We start from the raw sequence: 20390 nt of genomic DNA, 5'->3' as shown, positions 1-20390 counted from the left end.
AAGGATCGCCCAACGTGAAATCATTGGGCTGCGTCTGGGCTGTGTGTGAGAAGATTGTCTCTGCGAAGGTGAGAAGTAAAAGGCCAAGGAAGAGCAGCTCAAGAGAATAGGATGAGATCAAGGAACTGTATGTTTACTTGAATTTAGATATAAAGGGAGAAAAACACAGTGAGTCCAGAAAGAGATTTCAGAGGGTTTTTTTTTTCCTCCTTTCTTGATCACCAAGGAGTCTGTAATCATTTATTTAAGCTCTTCCTATGCTCATGACCTTGGGTTGCATTTTTTTAATACACTAATCTAGGCTGCCCTAAATATTCTTAGCTGCAAAAAAGCATGCTGGTTGAAGGAAGGAAGAAGTCATTTGAGGAATTTTTTTTTTTTTCCTGCCTGCCTCAGCTGCCACTTTTGTCTTTACTATTCCTAAAGCAAACCTGGACCTGTTCTGCTTTTTCCAGCGCTCTAGCTAAAATTTGTTCTTTGTCTGTACTAAGTATTTGCCCATCTCATGCTAACTCCGAGACAAACATCGATTCAGTTTCCCCATGCCTTCACATCAAATTCCTTTTACCTCTTCTTCGACCTCGTTTCATTCATTTTTTAACTCCTTGCTCCCCAAGCTTTCTGTAGGCAAAAAATCTGATCGTATTCTCTTCCTTCTCTGACCCTTGACTCTACTCTTCTTTCCATCCCTTTTAATGAACTACCTCCTTCTCCTTTGTCCAGACTGAATCTGTTCAGTTTGAAAGAGTCGGTCACAGCCCATCTCTCTTTTGCCCTGTCAGTGTTTTTAGGCTTATCTGAACTTATGTCTGGAAACGTCAAGGGATTTAAGCTTTCCCATAGTATTGCCAGTGTTCCTCAGTGCCATCCAAGGTCAGAGATTCTTTCTCATAGCATTTTATCTCATCCCAAGTAATGGGAGTTGTATTTCAGCCAAATAGCTTAAAAAAAAAAAATCAGTCCATCCAGATCTTCCAAAGTTTGATTTGGGAAGACAGGGAAGGTGCAAATATTCAAGCTAATTTCTTTTATCAGAGGTTTTCCCCCACTGTGGCCTAATGCTTTGCATTTACTCCTGGGAGCAAGTTCACCGATTTCTTTGCAATCGGTCCTATCAGTGACATTTAGTGCATGTGTTCAGAAGAGTGTGCAAACTCAGCATTTTCATTGCCTGCTGTGAGCTACTGCCAGAAAAACACTGACTGTCTCCTATAATAAACAAGAAAAGCATTATTCAAGGAGGTGAGGACTAAACCCCAAAAGGAAGGAATGTCTCAATGACAATTTAAAACCAATGGCTGCAACTGAGGGCTTTTCAAAGCAACTTTTGGAAAGTCAGTGTAAAATGCAATCAAATCACAATGGTAAGATTTAATTTTATACCTGTTTTTCACAATTTGAAGCGATGTCAAAATGTTTCACCCATCAGGAACTAATCACCTTCATATTTGCCTGGTTATACTTGTCCAAAGCAGCATTAACTTGGCCTTTCTGAGGCTATCACAGCTTCCCTGGGGGGAGGGAAAGAGCAACTCACTTAAAGGCTCAGCATTCAGACTCCCTGGCATCCTCAAGATACTGCTGCAAGACAGGAGACAGAGAAGGGTGTTCTTGCAGCAAGCACATCAAGATAAGTAGGGCAGCAAGCATTATGCCTGGAAACACTGCAAAAGAGAAAGGGATGCATTTTCAGGCCCCAAGATAAAAGCTTACTTATCTTGGCTACATACTTTTCTTCTATAGCTCTGTAGCAGCTCAAACATCTGCATTGTGTGGCCTGCACTAATGGAAAGAGGAATTGGCTGGGGATTTTCTTCTCTTTACATTCTTTGAGAATATGCTGTGATTAACAATGCAGAGCTGTTCCATAACAGTCTCTGAAGTTCCCCAACCTTTAAATGGCAAATTTAGTAGCCTGGCTTTACTGCGAAGGGAAAGAATGCGGAGCAGTGACTGACAGTAATTTTCATCAGTGATCCCCAGGCCTTTTATGAAAAGTACAAAGGCACTGCAAAGAACCTAAAGGCTCTATACCCTGTCATGTGTGTCTTCTGCTGGCTTGGGATGCTTCAGAATGGATTAGAAAGGAAAGGATGTGCCCAAGCAAGAAAGAAACACACTCCAAAGAGTTTGTGGCTGCCGCTAAAGACCGAACCGTGATTCATGGCTGCAATTTTCAAGCGTTACTATGGCGTAGTAGTCCTTCAGGATTCAGAAATGGTAGCAAGAAACAGAAAAATGGCCTAGAGGAAAACATTAACAAATAGATTGAGGTTCTGGGAATTAATTTTGATTCTTCACTTTGAACGGCACTTAAAAATAGTTTAACGTGCCCTGCTTGCGTGTCTGAGATAAATCACTGAGGATGTAACCGTTTTCTAAACCCAGCCGCTGTTCCACCTTTTGATTTTAGCACTGCGATAAAATGGTATGTTTCTCAAAACTGCCTTGCGTCTTGAAAAATAAATCTCACGCTGACTAAAAGGAATAGTTTTGTCAATCTGAACTGAAATCTCAGTATTTGATCCTGAAACTCTCTATCTCTGCAGTCCAGGCCTCTGGAGAACTCAATGATCTGAACAAAAGCCATACTCCAATTCAGTCATTTTGCGAAAGCCTGGTCCATTTTTTTCTGGCATGCTACCAGAAAAAGCTTGTAAAATTGTAACTTATGCTGACCTGTCTGCCTAGCTGCCTGTAAAGCCTCTTCCCAGCTGTGCTGCCCTTGCAAATCCAACTTTGTCACTTCACACAAACAGCTGGGATTTGAATCATTTTACAGATCCCAGCATTTGCTCATCCAACCTAAATTTCAAAATAAAGCCTTAATTGGCAGTAAGCGAATATTCTCTCAAGCCAGATATGCAGGCAGACTTACTAAGGATCTGCACTGAAAATTTTGCAATTAAACTCAGCAGTTTACGTGCTTTAAAGAAGTCACATGTGTTTTTATATGTGTAAAAAGGTATTAAAAAGAGTTCTCATCATACTGCAGAGCAAAGCTGCATTTCTACCCTCTGATTTGGTCAATAATTGATTAAAAACGTAATGTGTGTAATGCAAAAAAGTGGTCAAAGGAACAGTCCGTGAAGTGGAATGGTGTTAAGTGGAGAGTACATAACAGAGAGTGTTTTCCAGGGAAGACGTAGGTGTTCGCGATGGGTGAAAACCAGCCGTATACGTGTAACTTCTAAAGACTTTCTGTACAGGGATGAATTTGATTTTATAGACACTTGGTAAGCCTGAATGGCAGCATAGTGGCTGATGACATATACCAAAGGCTTCCCATTAGGAAGAGCATGGTGATCAAGAATACTGGATAAATGTTTGGAAATAGGCAAGTTCTCTGGGTCTTCAGAGAAAATAGGTGTCTCTCATGAAAGGTTTTACTCCATAAGGGAATATGCAAACTCACAGAATGAAAAGTGAATGGACAAAGGTCTAGGTTGGTCTTGAACATGCTATTTGAGGAATTCGAGGAAACTTTGTATCTGAGATGTGTGTGATTATGTTCTCTCCTCTACTTGCATGTTATTTGCTCCATAGTATCCTTTTTCATCATCTTTGGTTTTTACCAAAAGTGATTGACAAGGCTGAAGTTCTTTAAAGCAGGGATTGAGGAGAGCAGAGGAGGAGGAAGAGAGTTTGGACTCCTGTGACTGAAGTAATTAAGAAAAAATGCAACTAAAAGCAAGAGATGTACTGATGGGAAGGATGGTTACAAGTTGAGTTAATTAACTTTTGGATATGAGGTGTTGAAATTTTGATTTCAGTGAAGTTAAAGGGAATTTGCCTTTCATTTTTTCAAGACCAAGAGTGACTTTAAGATTTCTTGCATTTGCCGCTTCAGTGTATATATATAAAAATATATTTGGAAATTTCTACTATATGGAACAGCTTTCTTCTGTTTTGAGAGCTTATGTTCCATCTCCCATTTTATCTCAGTTAAAAATGTGCTTTTCCTTCGTTGCCTCACCCCTTAATGTAATTTTTGCAGGGATACTGTCTGAAACTCAAGGCTCATGTGGCAAAAGGTTGTTGCTGGTGCAACAGGTTCTTCTAGCTCTGCCATTTCAGCATTTAAGTACAAAAAGGTTTGAGGGAAGAAGTCTTGTGAGAAAGATGCTATTTAAAAATTATAGCGTGTAACACCACAGAAGGCATTTCTTGAACCCTTCTGAGGATCTAGTCTTGATGAAGAGAATGGATTCAGATAAAATTCAGGTAACCAAAGGGAATACCAGCAATCTGACATGGCCATATTAATTAAAGTGCTTTTGTAGAGGTCTTTGCTGATTTTTACCTTCTGTGAACTTTGGGTAGCTGAGAGTATGACTTTGTTTGCTAATGGCTAATGCATTTTTAACATTACTTTTAATTAGAGTTTAACTATTCCTTGGAGTGTGATTGTAATGTCTCCTTACCATCATCTTGCCCTCATTTTTCCCTGCCCTCATTTTCCCTTTATTTCTTTTTTTCTTTTCTCTTCAATGAAAAACCTTTTCAGGCAGTTGTATTGCGTTTCTAGGATGGCAAGAAACGGTCGTCGTCTGTGCTTTTATCACTAGATGCAATGGTACTTTCTCAGCCTTTGGCATTTAATACATATTCTACTTCACTTGCCATGCACTGCACAAATGATAGATTTTGATACCCTTCCCATTAAATTGCTAAAAATCTTTGTAATATGGTTTTAGTGAAGAGGGTAAGACTGAGCATTATTATGGGCAGAGCAGCGCGCCTTGATATTACCAGAAGGACTTGAAAAATTCAATCAGAATTGGCCAGCCATCAAATTCCAAATAGATTATGCTGCCTTTGTTAGAAATAAAGGAAATGTTTTGAACGTTTGAAATTGAAGTAGCACATGTTTAGGTAAAGACTGTGCTCAGTGTTGGATTTACTGTTATAGACAGGATTAGTTGGCACAGTGTCAATACACTGTCTTCCCACATGCTTCCATTTACATTCACACCACTAGAAGCAGAACTAGCAGAACTGGTAACCGAAACCCAAAGAAGACAGAACTTGGGTCCCCTTGTAGGGTCGTAGTCTAAGCTAAGGTAATCACTGAACTTCACTGGAAGTTCGTTTATTCATTGGTGGCAGCAAATCCCACGTGACCACACAAAGGCCACAACTAGGACCGTATTTTCCTCTTCGTTGTTCAGATGTTGCTCCACTTTAGAAAGCTGTGTGCACAAGACTCGATAAACCCTTGAGAGACCCAAAGGGTTTTTTTTTTTTTTTTACATGCTAGTACTGATACAAATTCTATTTAGCTGAGTTTCAAGACTTACTGTAGCTAGTATCTCCCTGATAGATACATAGGTAAGTTTTGAAAAAGTGGCATGCTTCCAGGAAAAGATGGTCTGTGCAAAAGAATAGGAGGGGAGGGAAGGCAAAGGCAGGAAAAATCAAGAGCAGGTGACAATGAGACTGTAAGCAGCCTTCTGGAGCAGGAAACTCAAACTGAATTCAGTACTAGATAGAAAGCACGTATGAGGTCTGGAAGTGAATCAGTGTAGTGAGACTAATGGGATGATTTTTGCAAACCGGTTTTGAAAGACTCTGTGATGAGGTGATGGTCTTTTGTTTCTGGAGATTTTTCTGTAATCTCATTCTAATCTAAGATATACTAAATAAATTTATTCTGCAAATAAAACATAATAGCATCTTGCTTCAGTAATCCAGGGCCTTGCTGTAGCCCCTATGGGCTCCCTGAAAATGGTAAACATTGACTTCAAAAAAAACGTTATAATCACGTGAGAGTGCAAGTTTCGTTTGACCTTCTAATGTAACTAAAAGCTAGTGGAACAACTGATGTTTTTGTAGGGCCTCCTGTCTTAAAGTTCTTTATCTGTACCTATTTACTCATCTACTGTGTAGAGAAGACTGCCTTAATTTCGTGTACTAATATAGAAGTAGAATAAGCTTCAGCTAAAAAGGACAGACTGTTCTGTCCATTACAGCCGTTCAGTTCTTCCTTGAGTATCAGGCACATGCTAACACATCACTAGTACAGAACATAATATCCAGTTTTCGGAAAGGAATCAAAAGCCCTGAGACGTCTCACACATTCAGCAGCTTTTATTCTGTTCAAGCAGAAAGTCCTAACAGAAATAAGATTTCCCCAACAAGCGCGTCAGATCTGTTTCTATATGTATATTCATATGTAAATATGTAATGTGGTATCCTGGTCATTTTCAGTAACGTGATCTGACTGCCACTGGCCTTCCATCTTAAGGTTTTTTTGGAGTACTTTCCTCTTTCGCGTATTTGCAGGTGTGTGAGGGCAGCATTTGCAGAGGCGGGCCTCTCATGTTAAGCCTTAACTTGTATTTGACAGTTTGTCTCAGCGTCTAGATATCTTTTAATGTTAATCTATGAGATTCTGGGACACTTGGCTCTTAGAGAGTTTATTTAGGGGTCTAAATACAGGCTTCAGTTTGGATTTTGTTTTGTTTTGTTTTTTTCAGCCGTATTCTTCTGATAGCTAGAGGCAAATTCTAATGAAATTTTATCTCTCTTCAGAGCCAATGCCTTTCTCACTACTTATTAATACATCTAAAACGTTAGTGACAGCATTTAAGTAGACTGAAGAGAATGGTAGCTGGAGGCAAAATACCATACAAGAAATAAAATGCCACATTTAAACATTTCAGGTTTCTGTAAACTACAGTGTGACATGAGAGAGCAGCTAAAGGGGCAAATATCAATGTTACTTTTCTCAGAAAAGTTAAATTGCATATTAAAGTCCTTTTACAATGATTATATAGACTGTAATGAATCCAAGTATATTTAGCCCACTTATTTTGGTGCTATCAGACAACTTGCCAACACTTTATTTTTCCAAAATGTGTTTCCAATACGTATCAGGGCATTTGCATTATCTCATACCACTGTATGCTGTTGGATGTTAGGAAGCTATTCTTTCTGTAAAATGGAGTTAATATCTGTATTTTGGGAACTCTGCGAAGGCCCACTAGAATTGAAGTCTCTATTTTTCTTTTTTTAAGATCAGCATCCAAAAGAAAGATTTCCCAGCTCTAGAGGGTTAACAGACGAAGGCCGTAGTATTAAAGTAATAATGGATTTCAGAAGTTTTCCAATGAAAGATATAGGTAATAAAAAATCCCAAGTATTAGGAGTAGGTGAAGACAGAAATACATACACGTAAAGTCCTTCAAATTAGAGTCAAGTGAACACGGGGGTAAGTGATGCCTCCTGCTGCTTTTCTCTAGCTAGAGGAGTGTAAAACCAAAGCACAAGTCACAGCGCAATGTGTCAACACTCGAGGTATCTAGGGAGAACCTATGTCAGATCCAAGAGCAGACAATTGTAATGCAATTAATGGTGCAGCTCGTGTGGTGTTTGAAACTTGCTGACCAAGTGGTGCCTGTGAGAAACACGGCTGCAAAATGCCAGCAGAACACTAAAGAAACTTGGTACCTGGGGATTTGTGCTCTGTTGAGATGGGAGTATCAGGAGAGTCGTAACTCTGAGCCTTACAGAGCTGTCATAGGTCCACGTTCACTAATTTGTAATAAAATTGTTGTACATATTTTTGTATAGACTGGTTTCATGCTGCATCCGTTTTGAGAGTTCCATTTTTACAGGGAACGTATTTCAGCCTCTGACTCTGCAAGACAGGTAGGCCTGTGCGTAGTCCTTCTACACAATCAGATGTAAAATCATTTAATCAGGATCTTTGAACACGTTGTGGGATCAATAAGAGATGTGTAATTATTACTGAAGGTTTTTTTGCTGCAGCCAAGATTTAAATATCAAGCTTCCTTGAGACACCCTTTTTCAGGAAGCCTTTTTTTTTTTTTTAAAGAGTAAATTGAACAGAGTTTTACGGAAAATTTTCTAAAATACTGTAGAAATCAATGCCGTTCAAGTGGTCAAAACATTTGAAAGTAGAGCACTAAAGTTAATGGCATTATCTTATCCTCCAGACGTGTTGTGTATGGGGACAGGTAATTGGATTGAGCCACCCTATATGTGGTGGAATCACCCAGAGGAAAAAAATTATAATTAATGCTCATCGTTTTATGTAGGCCATTCTATTCACTGTTCATGCAGAGGGTGCACGATGACCTGGGATTACTTTCTGCCCAAGCAAAGAACAAAATTGGGTTCTATTCTCTAGGCATCTCCTCTAGGCACGTGTGTAATAGGACAGTTGGAGTACACAACATCAGTTCTCCGCGCATGCCAGAGTCTAGCTTCACAATGATAAAGGTAACCTACCTTAAAACAATGTGAAGAAAGTAACATATTGCTGTGGAAGGGAGCAGATGAAACGATATTGTTTGTGTATCATCTTAAACAGATATGCATGTGGGCTGTGTATTAGGGTGTTTTCAAGTAAGCAATCAGTAGCTGTAGTGCAATGTGCACTGCGTTAACTTTGGGGAGAGAAATTCCTAGTGGAACCAGGAATATAGCTGCTGGTCTTGCTTCTCCTACCAATAAGCAGTCTGTTCCAAATTCTCTTTGGAGTCAAAAGGAGAACTCCCTTTGACTCCTGTATTGGCTTTTGCAGCAGTGTTACGGTGCAGCAAAATACCCAATTCACTGAACCGGATGGAATAATAAATATTCTCTCTCCCTCGGTTGCTGACATGCACTTCCACTGAGCTCTGCAGGCACTCTAGGTTTCTTCCAGCACGATTTTAGCAGACTGCCTTGTGTGTGGATAGAAGAGGTCAGTTCATTCTGTCTTGTTGAGAAGATGGTGCATACACTGGGTGAGTGAAGCTGTGGCTGGGAGCTAGCAAGGCCTCTGTACTGGCCCTGGTTTATGACACTATAATTTGCCCATTGGCATCTATTATTTTCAGTGACTAAGAGCTCTGCAGAAACTTGAGGCTAAACTAGCACATTGGAGTGTCAGAGAATAAAGCAAGTAGAAAATTCCCATCTAATCTATTTGGTTTGAGAACATGACCTAGATTCCAGTACCCACGGCTACATGGAGAAGAGCTTTTTGCTTCTCTTTATTTTATAATCAGACTCAAGTTCATTACAGTACACTGATTCTCACAGCAAAAGATATCCTCTGCGTGACTTGGTATGTTGCAGATTCTTTTCTGTTTGTATTCTGTTCACTGCGATGGTAGGTGAAAGTATCTGGGAACAGGAGCAAAGCCTAAAGGGTCAGTTTAGATCCATGGCAAAACTGTGATTGGTAACGGGGGTTCTTACTTATCCCTCTCTAGAGTCCTTGGCAGATGCTACTATGCTAAGTTATTTCTAGAGCCAGATTATGCTGGAAGTAAAACTGCTTAGAACAATCATTTCCTTTTGGAGTCTTAATTTTCTCTCCGTCTCCGTTTCTCTCTGTCTCATATGTTCTTTTTCTGTTTCCTTCCTTATCTTCCAAAAATCCAGTATATTAGTTTAGATCTGATGCTCCTGCTCACTGAGGCTGCTTAGTGCCACTGCAGCACAGAGATCATTTTAAAAGCTCACAGATCAGACAATTTCTTTTGCGACTGGCTAGAAGTGGAAAATGTAGAGTGGTTTATGGTCACCGGTATGCTCTTTCTTTCAGCCTGTGGTGAAAATGGCACAGCTGCTGTGAAAAGAGTTCTCAACAGTTAGTATAGTGGTTTGTTTTGTGGAAACAAAGTTGTATAGAAATTTGGTTTTTTATTTGTTAGCTGCAACTGAAATGGAATTTCCTTAGACGCTGTATTCCCTGGGACTGGACCAGTTTGGCTATTCCAAAGTGTTTATGAAAAGAAAATATGGACTCACTGTGCAGCTCTAACTCACCTTGCAATGGAAAGCTCTGTACAGAGAGCTCTATCACAAGCAGTCGAGTGTAATGATATGTACCTGCCCTAGCACCTCTGCGGTCACAGACGCACTTGAGTGCTCCAGTATGTCAGCCTGTATACAAGACATGATATTTATGCCTACTGCAAGTCCCAGATTTCTGAAAATCTCAAAGGACGTTTGAAACTACGCATCTCCTTTATCTTGCTGGTTAGGTCCATAGGCAGGAGGTTTCAAAGGTCTGCAGAGCAAGTTGCCTCGCCATCTGGCACACATCTCCAGTACGCGCCAGGCTTAGAGAAAAAAATGCAGCATGTATTCAGGTGGCAGTTTGCCTAGAGGAAACCGTTCCGCCTTGGGCATGCACTGTTGTGCTATTCTGCTGGCAGCTTGTATTACGTTGTGGGTGAGAGGAGCATGAAAAACAGGGAATCAGCAGAACTTCAGACAGATAAGGCAGATATGGGATGGCTTTTAGGGATCAAAATGTAGTGTAATCATCATCATTACAGGGTCAAGTAAGAGTGATAAATAGGTCGCTAGTAGACTTAGATGAGTGCCTTATCAAATCAGCTGAAATTCCCTCTCAGGTCAACATAACGTAACAGCTGGGCTGGATCCAGGTAACGATTCAGGTTTGCACCACTAACCTTAGCAGCCTGGGCCTAATAGTAAAACATCATACACTGTAGCTCTTCAGCCACAACACAAGTGGGATTCACAAAAGCAGTGGAAACCTTATCATCATGCGTCCCTTATGCAAAGTGGCACAGTGCTTTACACGGTAGAGATATGGCAGAAATGACCTGTACGCTGCGTGCACGCAACAATGCAGAGTGAAGAACTGGGGGCCCGTTCTGTGTTCAGTAGCAGACAAAGGGAAGCGTGTATCAAATAAACCGGCAACAGTTCTCAGGTCATTAATACTCAATTCTCATATTTCCCCTTTACATTCATATCCTCAATAGCGAGAGAAAAGCTGTCTTGCTAACAGCCATGCAGAGTTAATTCACTTCGTTATTTGCTCCATCCAAGCCCCATTAATACAATCCCCTTTTTCCCTCCTGCAGTGCGTGGAGGAGGAGCCGGGGTGTGCAGTGACTTCTGTGCTTTTACTGACCAGTACCTAACTATAATCTCACAAGTTTTTAAATTTGGACTTTTTTGCTTTCACTGTAAAGAACTCAGCCCCAGGCATTCTTCAATAATGCATGGAGGAATAATATCTGCCAGTCTGCTTACCTTATAACACAGAGAGAAGAGGTGAAAGCAGATCACAGAGTTAAATAAGCACTCGTCAAACCTAACCTGTGGTTTTGATCAGAATAAGAAAAGTGTGGTTTGGTACCTGGGAAGAGATAGCGTAGAAGGTACTAAGGTATGGAACTGCAGTATCAAGGGGAGTAACGCCAGGCAATATCTTGCAGATCCTCATTCTTAAAGGAAAATTGTTCACTTTCCAAAAAAACATTGTAAAAGGTGATACATGCAGAGGACCAGCTCAAGGCTATTGTGATTCTGTGAAAACTGATCTCCAAATGTGTGCTGCAGGCATGTGTGCAGCATAGGGTCAAGGGCCCTGATTTCCTTGCTGTCAAGATCAGGAGTCTGGTCTCTCACCTGGATCGTGTTCCTGGATTTTCCCCTGTGAAAGTCGGAGTGTAAGGGAGGAGGGAAGGGTTGATGTGTGCCTGCCTGTTACCCTATTTTGAAATCAGAATGCATGCTTAGATACAGTAGTTGGGAAGTGTTTCTTGGTATCCAGATTTAGATACATCACGTGTTCAACATTCATATTTAAATCCTGAAAATCATAGTCCCAGGTCATCCGTGATCTCCTCCAAAGGCTAAAGGAGAAATAACTTAATCTCCACAGGCCGTTTTGGGGGGGCATATGTAGCAGCCTTTGGAGGATGTCAGATTTTGTTCAATTATTTCCTGAATTGCATAGAAATTCATGATTCTAGAAGTAATTCTATTTTCTTCAGGCTATCTTCTTCAGCTAACCAGTCTCTCTCCTGAGCAGCAGAAAGATTCATCAGTATTCCTCTGACTTTTCCCTCTCCTCTCCTTTGCAGGTCTCCATGAAATCCAGTGTTCCCTGCCTGTGGAAAATAGGAGAATCTTTCTGAATGAATTATCTGAGGTCAGCTTTAGTGAATGCAAATTTAGTTTGTCATTGACGGACCTTTTTATCATCATCTTCTCTGGAGTTGCAGTCTCCATTGCTGCTATTCTGTCAAGCTTCTTCTTAGCAACTCTAGTTCACTGCTTCCAAAGATGTGCTCCCAGTAAAGATGACGATGATGATGAAGACGACAGCGATGACTGAACTTAGTCTATATATTTAAATGTCCTTGGTTTGTAAGTTACTAGATCAGTATCCAAAGTTTAGGAAGAAAACAAATGGAGTAAAAGCTTTAAACTTGAATTAAATGAAATCAGCGTATAAGGCTCCAATCTAATCTCATGAAGGTCGTGGGTAGGAATTGCAGTTTGCCTCTGAGACTGTTGCAGTTTTGCTTACCTATGTAACCTGATGCAATGAGACTGGATTGATTTCTATGATGCTTAATCAAATACTGCGTTTAAATTTGGGGTTTGGAGGAAAAAGGGGGAATGGCAAAAAAAGGTTCCAGCGTTTTGAAAGGCTGACAGTTTCCAGATTGTTTTCTGATGAGTTGCAGATTCCCGTAAGTGCTTAATAGATTGTTGTAAATGTTCTTTGAAACTGCTAACTATATGGGAGTATTTCAGCTGGAAGCGTGTAAACAATTTAAAATAGCGTCCTCCCTAGAGAAAAATAGTAGGCTATTCTCGTAAACTCAGTCAACTTTCAGAATAACAAAATGAAATTAAAATGATTCCTAGAATTGTAGAAAGCATTATAGGAAGGTTGGCGGCATTTTCTCTTGACAGATGATCTCTATGTACATTTCATCCTCAGTTTGAAGACAGTTGCAGGTGTCATTCAGGCAAAAAATAATAATTTCTATAAGTGAATACTGTTCTAGATCTGAATCATCAACCGCAGTACCGCAGCTGCCTGACACCTCTTTCATGGTCATGGTACTAACTATAACATCATTTTACATTTCAAATGCAATGTAGTAAAGGAAATCCTTCCCAGTTATTCTTAGGCACAAATAACTATTGCAGAATCCAGTCCATTTAATTATTTTAAAACACTAAGGGCTATATTCTGCTCTTGGTTATACGAGAGTAATCCAACTGAAATGAACACCGTGCTCCAGATTAGCAACTGTATAAACAAGAGTGGAATCTGGCCCCAAGATACTTCTAACTGTATTATAGATTTGTCAACACTTGAGCTCTTCTATGTAACGGTAGATATTTTTGTTAAAATGAAAAAAGACATTTACTACAAGAGATTTTTGGGATAGTGCTGGACAGCTTTTTAGGATAGGTATATTTTTAAAATATTTGTAATGGAAATATTTTTTTAAAACTCTGCGTATTTAAAGTGTTATCTAGAATAGCCATGAGGGCTTGAAGTAATATCTCATGTAGTAATAAATAATCTAAGGACTATATGCTAGTATAGTAAAATTAGATCTGATAAAAAGTAACATCTGTTATCTACTGTCAATGCTATTATTTCTTAGAAAACACTCTTTGGTAATAATATTGCCTTGCTCAGTTAATACAGATGGACATCAGTGGAGAGTTAGTTCCGAATCTCGTGTATCTATACGTTATGCTAATTATTTTGGCAGACAGGAGTGGAATTCACTTTGTGCATTAAGGATTAGTACGGCCCAGTAGATAGGGTACCAGATTAGGATGAGAACACGTGGGTATTGTCCCCATCTAACAGTAATCAGCTAGATGACCTTCAGCAAATCACTTTATCTGTCAGTGCCTCAGTTTCCCTACGTATGAAATGAAGATCATAATGACTTCTTTTTAAGTGCTTTGAGAATATGCAGCAGGGGAAGCACCATATTGGGCTAAACACAGTGATTTGTATGTTAGGCTGCAGCAGAAGATATACAGTAGGTCTCATTCTAGTCTTACATCAGTGTGACTTCACTGACGTCAGTGGGATTACTTATCTGTACCATGCTGAGGTCAAAACCAGGACCAGAGTATATACTTTTGTGATAGCTCTACAGTTTATTCAACTTGACTCAATGTTACTGTCATAAGATTATTATTTCTGAAAACACAAAATTGAAACAAAATTAAGTGGGACAGCAAAAAGATAATGCTACATCAATACTGTCTTATACTATTCTTACTCTTTCAAGGAAAATGAAATGATGTGATTTTCACTGTGTAGTGCCATGATTATAAATAACACAAATATATTTATAATTACAAAATAGGCTTTCATGTTTATTTGTATGTGGCTATGAAAAAAAGAAAAATTGTGGCTGATTTTCTCATCGTTTAAAAGAAGTTTTTGCAGTGTGGATGGAAATACACAACTTTGTTGCTGCCCTGGGCAGTTCATGCAGAACACTCCCTTTGCAACAAATACGGATGTGTTATCAACAGTTTTATATTTAGAGCAGTGCAAATTGTTCAGTCATGGAACAAGAAACCGGGTCACACTTTTTTGCATGCAGGGTTTATTATGGATTCAAAACTTGTATCCAATTAGCCAAATGATTTGTCCTTCCAAACTTTCCAGTGAGTCTTCAGTGAATGTTTCAGCAAATTTCTACCCTTTAATCGGTTTCATTATCCTGTGAGGCTTAGTAATTTTGCAGAGGTCACGTCTCAGACTCAACTATTTTGACCAGGTTCTGCTCTTACTTGCAGGTTCATCCTACCGTGGTGCATCAAAATGAAGATCTAAATTGGTTTAGAGTTTGTAGCTTTTGTTCAACCCAACATTAAGCCCTGAAAGCACTGATTTTATTTGGGACTTAAGTGCCACTCAGAACAGCAAGGAACAGACCAAGCTGACACCCACATAATCCAGTGCAAACTGAAGAGCAAGGCTTAGTAAAGCTTTATTTATGAAGCTGTCATTCTGGATACTCCATCACATCAAAGTGATTTTTCAAAGTATGTTATTTTCCAGATAAGAAAGTTTCATGATATCTTCCCCTACTGAGCAATGCATAATTAATAAGTGTTGATCTCATCAGGTTAGCAATATTTATTCATTGTAGGTATCAGCAGTTACCTCCTATAAATATTGATTTTGCATAATTCTAACTACCTGTAAATGAGACAGAACTTGGATTTAGTTCTTAGTGGGATTTTTCTTATCTTGTGGAATCTTTGGAGGAATTATTTCCCTCCTGGAATGTTGCCCAACTAGTGATCACCATGATGATCCCCTCCAAAACTTTAAAAGTGAATTCTACCATGAATAGAACTGGTGAAAAAGTAAGCAGCCTGAAAGCTGTATTATCTTCGCAGCTCTACCTCCACAGCAGTAGGTGGGACTAACCCCATCTCCTAATTTTGTGGAAATGGGAAGTCTTCCCATGAAAGGATGCTTCTGTGGATGTATCTAGTGAGTATGCACGCTCTTCTCAGACTGCATTAACCCCATTAAAAATAGTGAAGTTACAGTAGTGCCAAGTGTAAGAACTGAATTTAGCTCCCTGTACAATACATAGCTGGCTTGAGAAGCACTGCCTGTAAGTTCTTGCAAATGTGCAGTAGCAAGTTCGTCCTCATTTACAATTTCCCTGGTAAAATGGTGCTACTTTTGTAGTGATATCTCCCACTGTCACCATGAAATGAGCAGACATTTTACCTGCTTCAAGGGGAATAAAAAAATACTATGCATGACCCACATAAAATATTGCAGGCTCAAAGAGCCAGGAAGCAGCTGTTAAATTGCCTGCAGATATGTCTCCTTGATGAAATGTTGGATCCTGGTATGCGTGAGGATCCAAAAAATGTGCAAGAAAGCAAATTTGCATAATGTAATTGAGATACAGGCTCTGACTTTTTAGAAGCATGCACACTAGTTTACAAAAATGTCTAACCCCCAGAATATTAAAATAAAGATCACCTGAAGCAGTTGTCCAGACCTAGCATTTCATCCTCAGTCAGCCAACATCTTTTTGAGACAGCTTCATTCCAGCTGTGGTTCTTATTCACTTGTGAATATGAACGGGTCAGTTTTTTGGAGCAGCATAAAAAGACATTGGGAAAGAACCTTGAAGGGATGATTCTGGGAACTTGTGAGTAGGAGCATACTGCTTGCCTTCCTCAGACGTATGGTACAAGGTGAGCCACTGTACACTGACAGCTGAAATGTAGCCAGGCATACTTACTGATAACCAAAAATGGTCTCTTCTTTTGGCTGCGGGAGCAACAGTGTGCAATAAACTGTATGTGTGGATAGGGTAGTATACACTTGTGCAGGAGGGAGAGGGCATGTGTATAACAATACTAGAGCTTGCTGTAACTATTACCCTTGTAGACAGCATCAGTGGAACAGCTGAAGCCTGATGGGGATGCTGAGCCTGAGACAGTCCTTCATCCCTAGCGGAGGTCCCTCTGTGCTGGCTTTCAGACCCATGGGAGCAACTCTATGCAGGACCTTTTACTGATTCAGCATGTGCTGCCTACCTACTACGTGAGTAAATGACTTTAGTTTCCAGGGCTGATAGCTGGCACATTTTTAACTTAAACCCATGTCCCCCAAAATAAAGGAGCAGGTTTTTGGAGAGTTTCTGAATCTGACCATTCCTCTCAAAGGTTTCGGTTGAACCATGTTTTAATTTGTGGTGTAACCTATTTTTACTGACCTCTAGTGGCAGTTGAGACACTTCACTTTGGAGGTAAGTCATGATTCATTGTGGTGAATGTGATGTTAAAATGCTGAATGTTCACGTACGGTTTCCAAAAAGAAACAAGAAATAAACTTTAGGAAATTAAATTTCTTGGAGAGCAAGACCTGCCATGGACTTGAGTGCCAAGCAGCCTGTGATATTCATAACATATTCAGAAACATTTATTTCATGTCCCGTCTGTTAACATGGGTGCAATGCAACCTTGTCATAGAATTGTAGAAAATAGCTATAGAAGAACCTCAAATACAACAATTAATCCGCTGCCTTCCTTACAACAGGATCAGCGTTACCTATGTTATTGCCAACATTTAAGGAAAAATCTAATTTTGCCCTTAAAGAAAAGAGATTATTATGTGATCTGGTCTCTGTGTTAAAATTCACGTGTAGACTGCGTAAGTGCAAAGCATTATTTGCTTGTTTATTTAATCATTCTCCAGTGTTTGAACAGTTAATATCCCTTCCCACGGTGCAAAAGCCTCTGTGGAAAAAGCATTCACATCAGTAATTCCCTTCTTAGACTGAGCTTGATGATCTGTAGCTGTTTTGACTGGAGTGATGAGAGACTCCTTGTGGATGTGGAAAAGAGCTGAGTATTCCAGGTGGCATAGTGTGATTTGCTATAAGTGCTGCAGCTGGTTGGCTACAAGATTTGCACAGAGCTGCTTTCCAATAAAATTTTGGGGGTTTGTAATTGGTTTCCTACTCGAATCTTGCCTGCTTCTTCCCCCATTGTGTCTTGGTTTCTGTATCTTGGTATCTTGACAGCATCTAGAACAGGATCCTGGTCTGGTACCATCTCGGCATGGTGGAGTAATATAAATTACCAACTCAGTAACACAGTTTTGCTTATACTGACCAATCAGCCATCTGTGGTTACAAAGTGTTAACGGGAAAAACCCATTGAATTTTAAGCTGACAGGGAGAGCAACAGGAGAGACCTTCTGTTCAAAGCAGAGTGCCTGAATTATGATGAGTCTCTCTAGTTCCCAGGCACCAGAAATCACACCCCACGATCAGCTCCGTGAAGCCATGTGGAATTGTGTAACGTTGGGTTAGCGGCACATGATGTGCTTTTCTTTGAGTTGTCAAAAAACATATGAGTACACACTTCAAAACAGCCTTTTACTTCTAGTTTTGTGGGAAGTGAAAAGTTTGCAGGAAGGTGAGTAGCAAATATGGAGTGAAGCAGACAGCTTGGGCCTGAGTTATTCAGTAGAGTTAGCTTCAAAACAGCATTATTCTGATCACAGAGCCACTTTTGGCCCAGTTTCTGTTAGTAGTTGTCAATTCTGAAGGTTAGCCTGTGCACACCTGGATATGACTTTAAAAGCCTATCTGAAGCAAGAATGGATGTCAATTAAATTTCTAAAGGTTTACAGCTCCCAGCCAAATCACCACTCACCTTTTCAAAAGCTTGAATTTTTTTCAACTGAAGTGTGATATATCACTTGTGTAGGAAACTATACACAAATTTCTTATCTGAGAAACCCAGAACTAAGAAAGTAAAAACAAAAGACAAACAAAAAAACCCCCAACCATACAGACTATGGCGCTAGCAAGCTGTACTTAAATTGTTTCACTGATATGTAGGTCATTCTTTCAAGTTGGAAATATGGACTATGCGCAGCTGGACTTTGATGTTGCCTTTTTTTCCTCCTTGTCATGCTGCTCACGAATAGGTAAGAGAAGCACAAGATACAGGACTTATACACCACTTTAGAAACTCTCCTTAGTTGGAAGGATTTTCCATGGGGCAGCAAAGTCAGCTTTGTGAACTTTGCTTAAAATCTAAACATGATGCAGTCAAGCTAACTGACAGTCCAACCACAGCTTGGTGTTGTCATGTAGCACTTTTGCTCTTTAAATGGGGGAGCTATTGAAAGACTTTGCAGTAGAAATGATTTTTAGTCTTCATGATATTTAATAAATAATAAAATGCCTGTGAACATGTTTGACAGTTCTAGTCTATTTATACCCACCAATTTCTCTCAAATTGAGTAACCCTGTTCCTCTCTTGAGGATAGAAGTGGTTTGCAGTCTGCAGTGGGTTAAAGTATTACTCTTCATCCTTTGAAGATATGGCTTCAAACGTGAACTTGGGTCACAGGAGGAAATGACCAGAATAAATCCCTAAGGGTTATTTTGGTGAGTTGGACAAATGCATTAGAGATGCCCTTACTTACGATATGAACCGTATACCTGAAGATGGGGCAACGCTTCTCTGAAATCCAAAAGATTTCGTATAAACAGGGCACTTGATGTATTTGAAAATACAAGATTAAGCAGAGAGATGAGACAGATGTACCATAAATGTCATTATATGGGAAGCAGAAGTATAAATAGATTGAGGGCTAGTATTTGCATGGGGGACATGGATTTTTGAGTTACTTATTTTGTGGAGTACTTATCTTGATTTTGACGTGTTGATGTTAAGGCTTACATCCTGACAGGGAAATGTGGAGTACTGGCAGTATATTAGTACTAGCTATGGATTTAGAACCCCGGTGTCCTAGCTAGTAACCCTTAAGGGTCTACCCCTTAATGCAGACTCACTATCCAGAGCCTTATTTTGTTCAGTATAATTCAGTTGCTTTGTGATCATATTCATATTTTTAAAAATATGGTTTACATCTTCAAAAGGTGGAACAAGGAACTGTTGCTCTGTAAGTGAATTCACCCTTTTCTTCCTATGGCAAGTCCTAAACGGCATACTTATTGACCACAGAGGAGAGTTTGCTTGGTCAAAGTGACAGGAAAATGATATATAAAAAATACTCTTGAAATACTTTATCATAGAGTAACTTGAGATTGGAAGATCTTAAAATCCACTTGCAAGTCACATTTCCAAGACTGGTGATAATATTGAAGTGAGTCCAAAGCTAGGTACGTTTGTCCACAACTTCAGAGGGAAAAAAAAGGTTCTTTAAAACAAAATTGGAAGGAAGAGCTGCTTTAGCAATTATGCAGTCTGGAATGGCTTTTTTTAACAACCAAATGAGAATGAACCCTGCAATGTAGGAGGTTAAATGAAAGTAAAAAGTGTTTTAACTGTAAACTCAGGAATGTTATACTGTACGACAAGAAAATGACTACAAACTTGACATAGTCCAATTTATATTATTCCTTGAGGGAGCAGAAGTCATTAGGCTGAGGAGTTTTTCTTGTTTTCGGAAGAAAGTATTTCGTGGAGGCTAATTTCTTCAATATTGCCATATAGGATGCAGGTTATTCACCACTGAGTAATGGTGTTTTTGTGAGTCTGTGCGCGAGTGCCTCAGAGAAAGTAATTGCTTTCTATTGAACCTGGAGTATGCTTTGACAAAAATAATTTTAGATGTACGTTGGCCTCAATGCTAATTTCACTACTAAGTTATGTGGGATCCAATCCTTATCTGGTAAAAATTGGCAGGGCTCCAGTAACTCTAACACTGCTGCACTATGCTGGTTTACCCGAAGAGGTTACTGCCTGGAAAACGGAAACCCTGCAGCTTTCTGTGGGTGTTAAATATTCTCTACGTTTTCACAGCAGAAGGAAGAAAACCAGCATTGTCTGGGCCTTTTACAGTGGTGGTCTGTATGTACAATAGTAACCTGCGTTTATGGTTCTGGATTGGAGGGCGATTGCTAATACTATTTAGGATTACAGGTGGCATTATTTGGAGACCGCATATTTTCTGTGCTAGGAGAGACCATGTCGTTTCTACAGGTTCTTTCTGAATTTAGCGGTATTGCGCTCAGGTCTGTGAAAGGAGGATCTGGCCCTGCTTATCAAAACTTGACTGCAGTCTTGCCTGTGTTGCTAAGACAGCAATG

The 20390-nt window shown here is 39.7% G+C and overlaps 1 protein-coding gene across 8 annotated transcripts in view; it reads left to right on the top strand.

Moving 5' to 3' along the window:
• LRRC38 (leucine rich repeat containing 38) overlaps positions 1–20390 on the top strand; it is a 149245-nt gene that overhangs the window by 56790 nt on the left and 72065 nt on the right. For 5 of the 8 annotated variants that reach the window (XR_011135828.1, XR_011135829.1, XR_011135831.1 and 2 more), the window contains exons 2-4: positions 11868–11935; positions 14578–14826; positions 16205–16360. Coding sequence is in view for 1 of the 8 variants with exons in the window: in XM_009669989.2 (XP_009668284.1) it covers positions 11868–12121 (254 nt within the window). In the remaining 7 variants the exon portion in view is untranslated. Of the gene's footprint in view, positions 1–11867; positions 14163–14577; positions 14827–16204; positions 16361–20390 lie in introns of those variants that run through there. The other 3 variants (XR_693441.2, XR_693437.2, XM_009669989.2) reach the window with 3 other exon arrangements.

The sequence above is a fragment of the Struthio camelus genome, chromosome 21, assembly GCF_040807025.1.
Source record: "Struthio camelus isolate bStrCam1 chromosome 21, bStrCam1.hap1, whole genome shotgun sequence".
NCBI lineage: Eukaryota > Metazoa > Chordata > Aves > Struthioniformes > Struthionidae > Struthio > Struthio camelus.
This window is presented reverse-complemented; position numbering and strand designations above follow the sequence as displayed.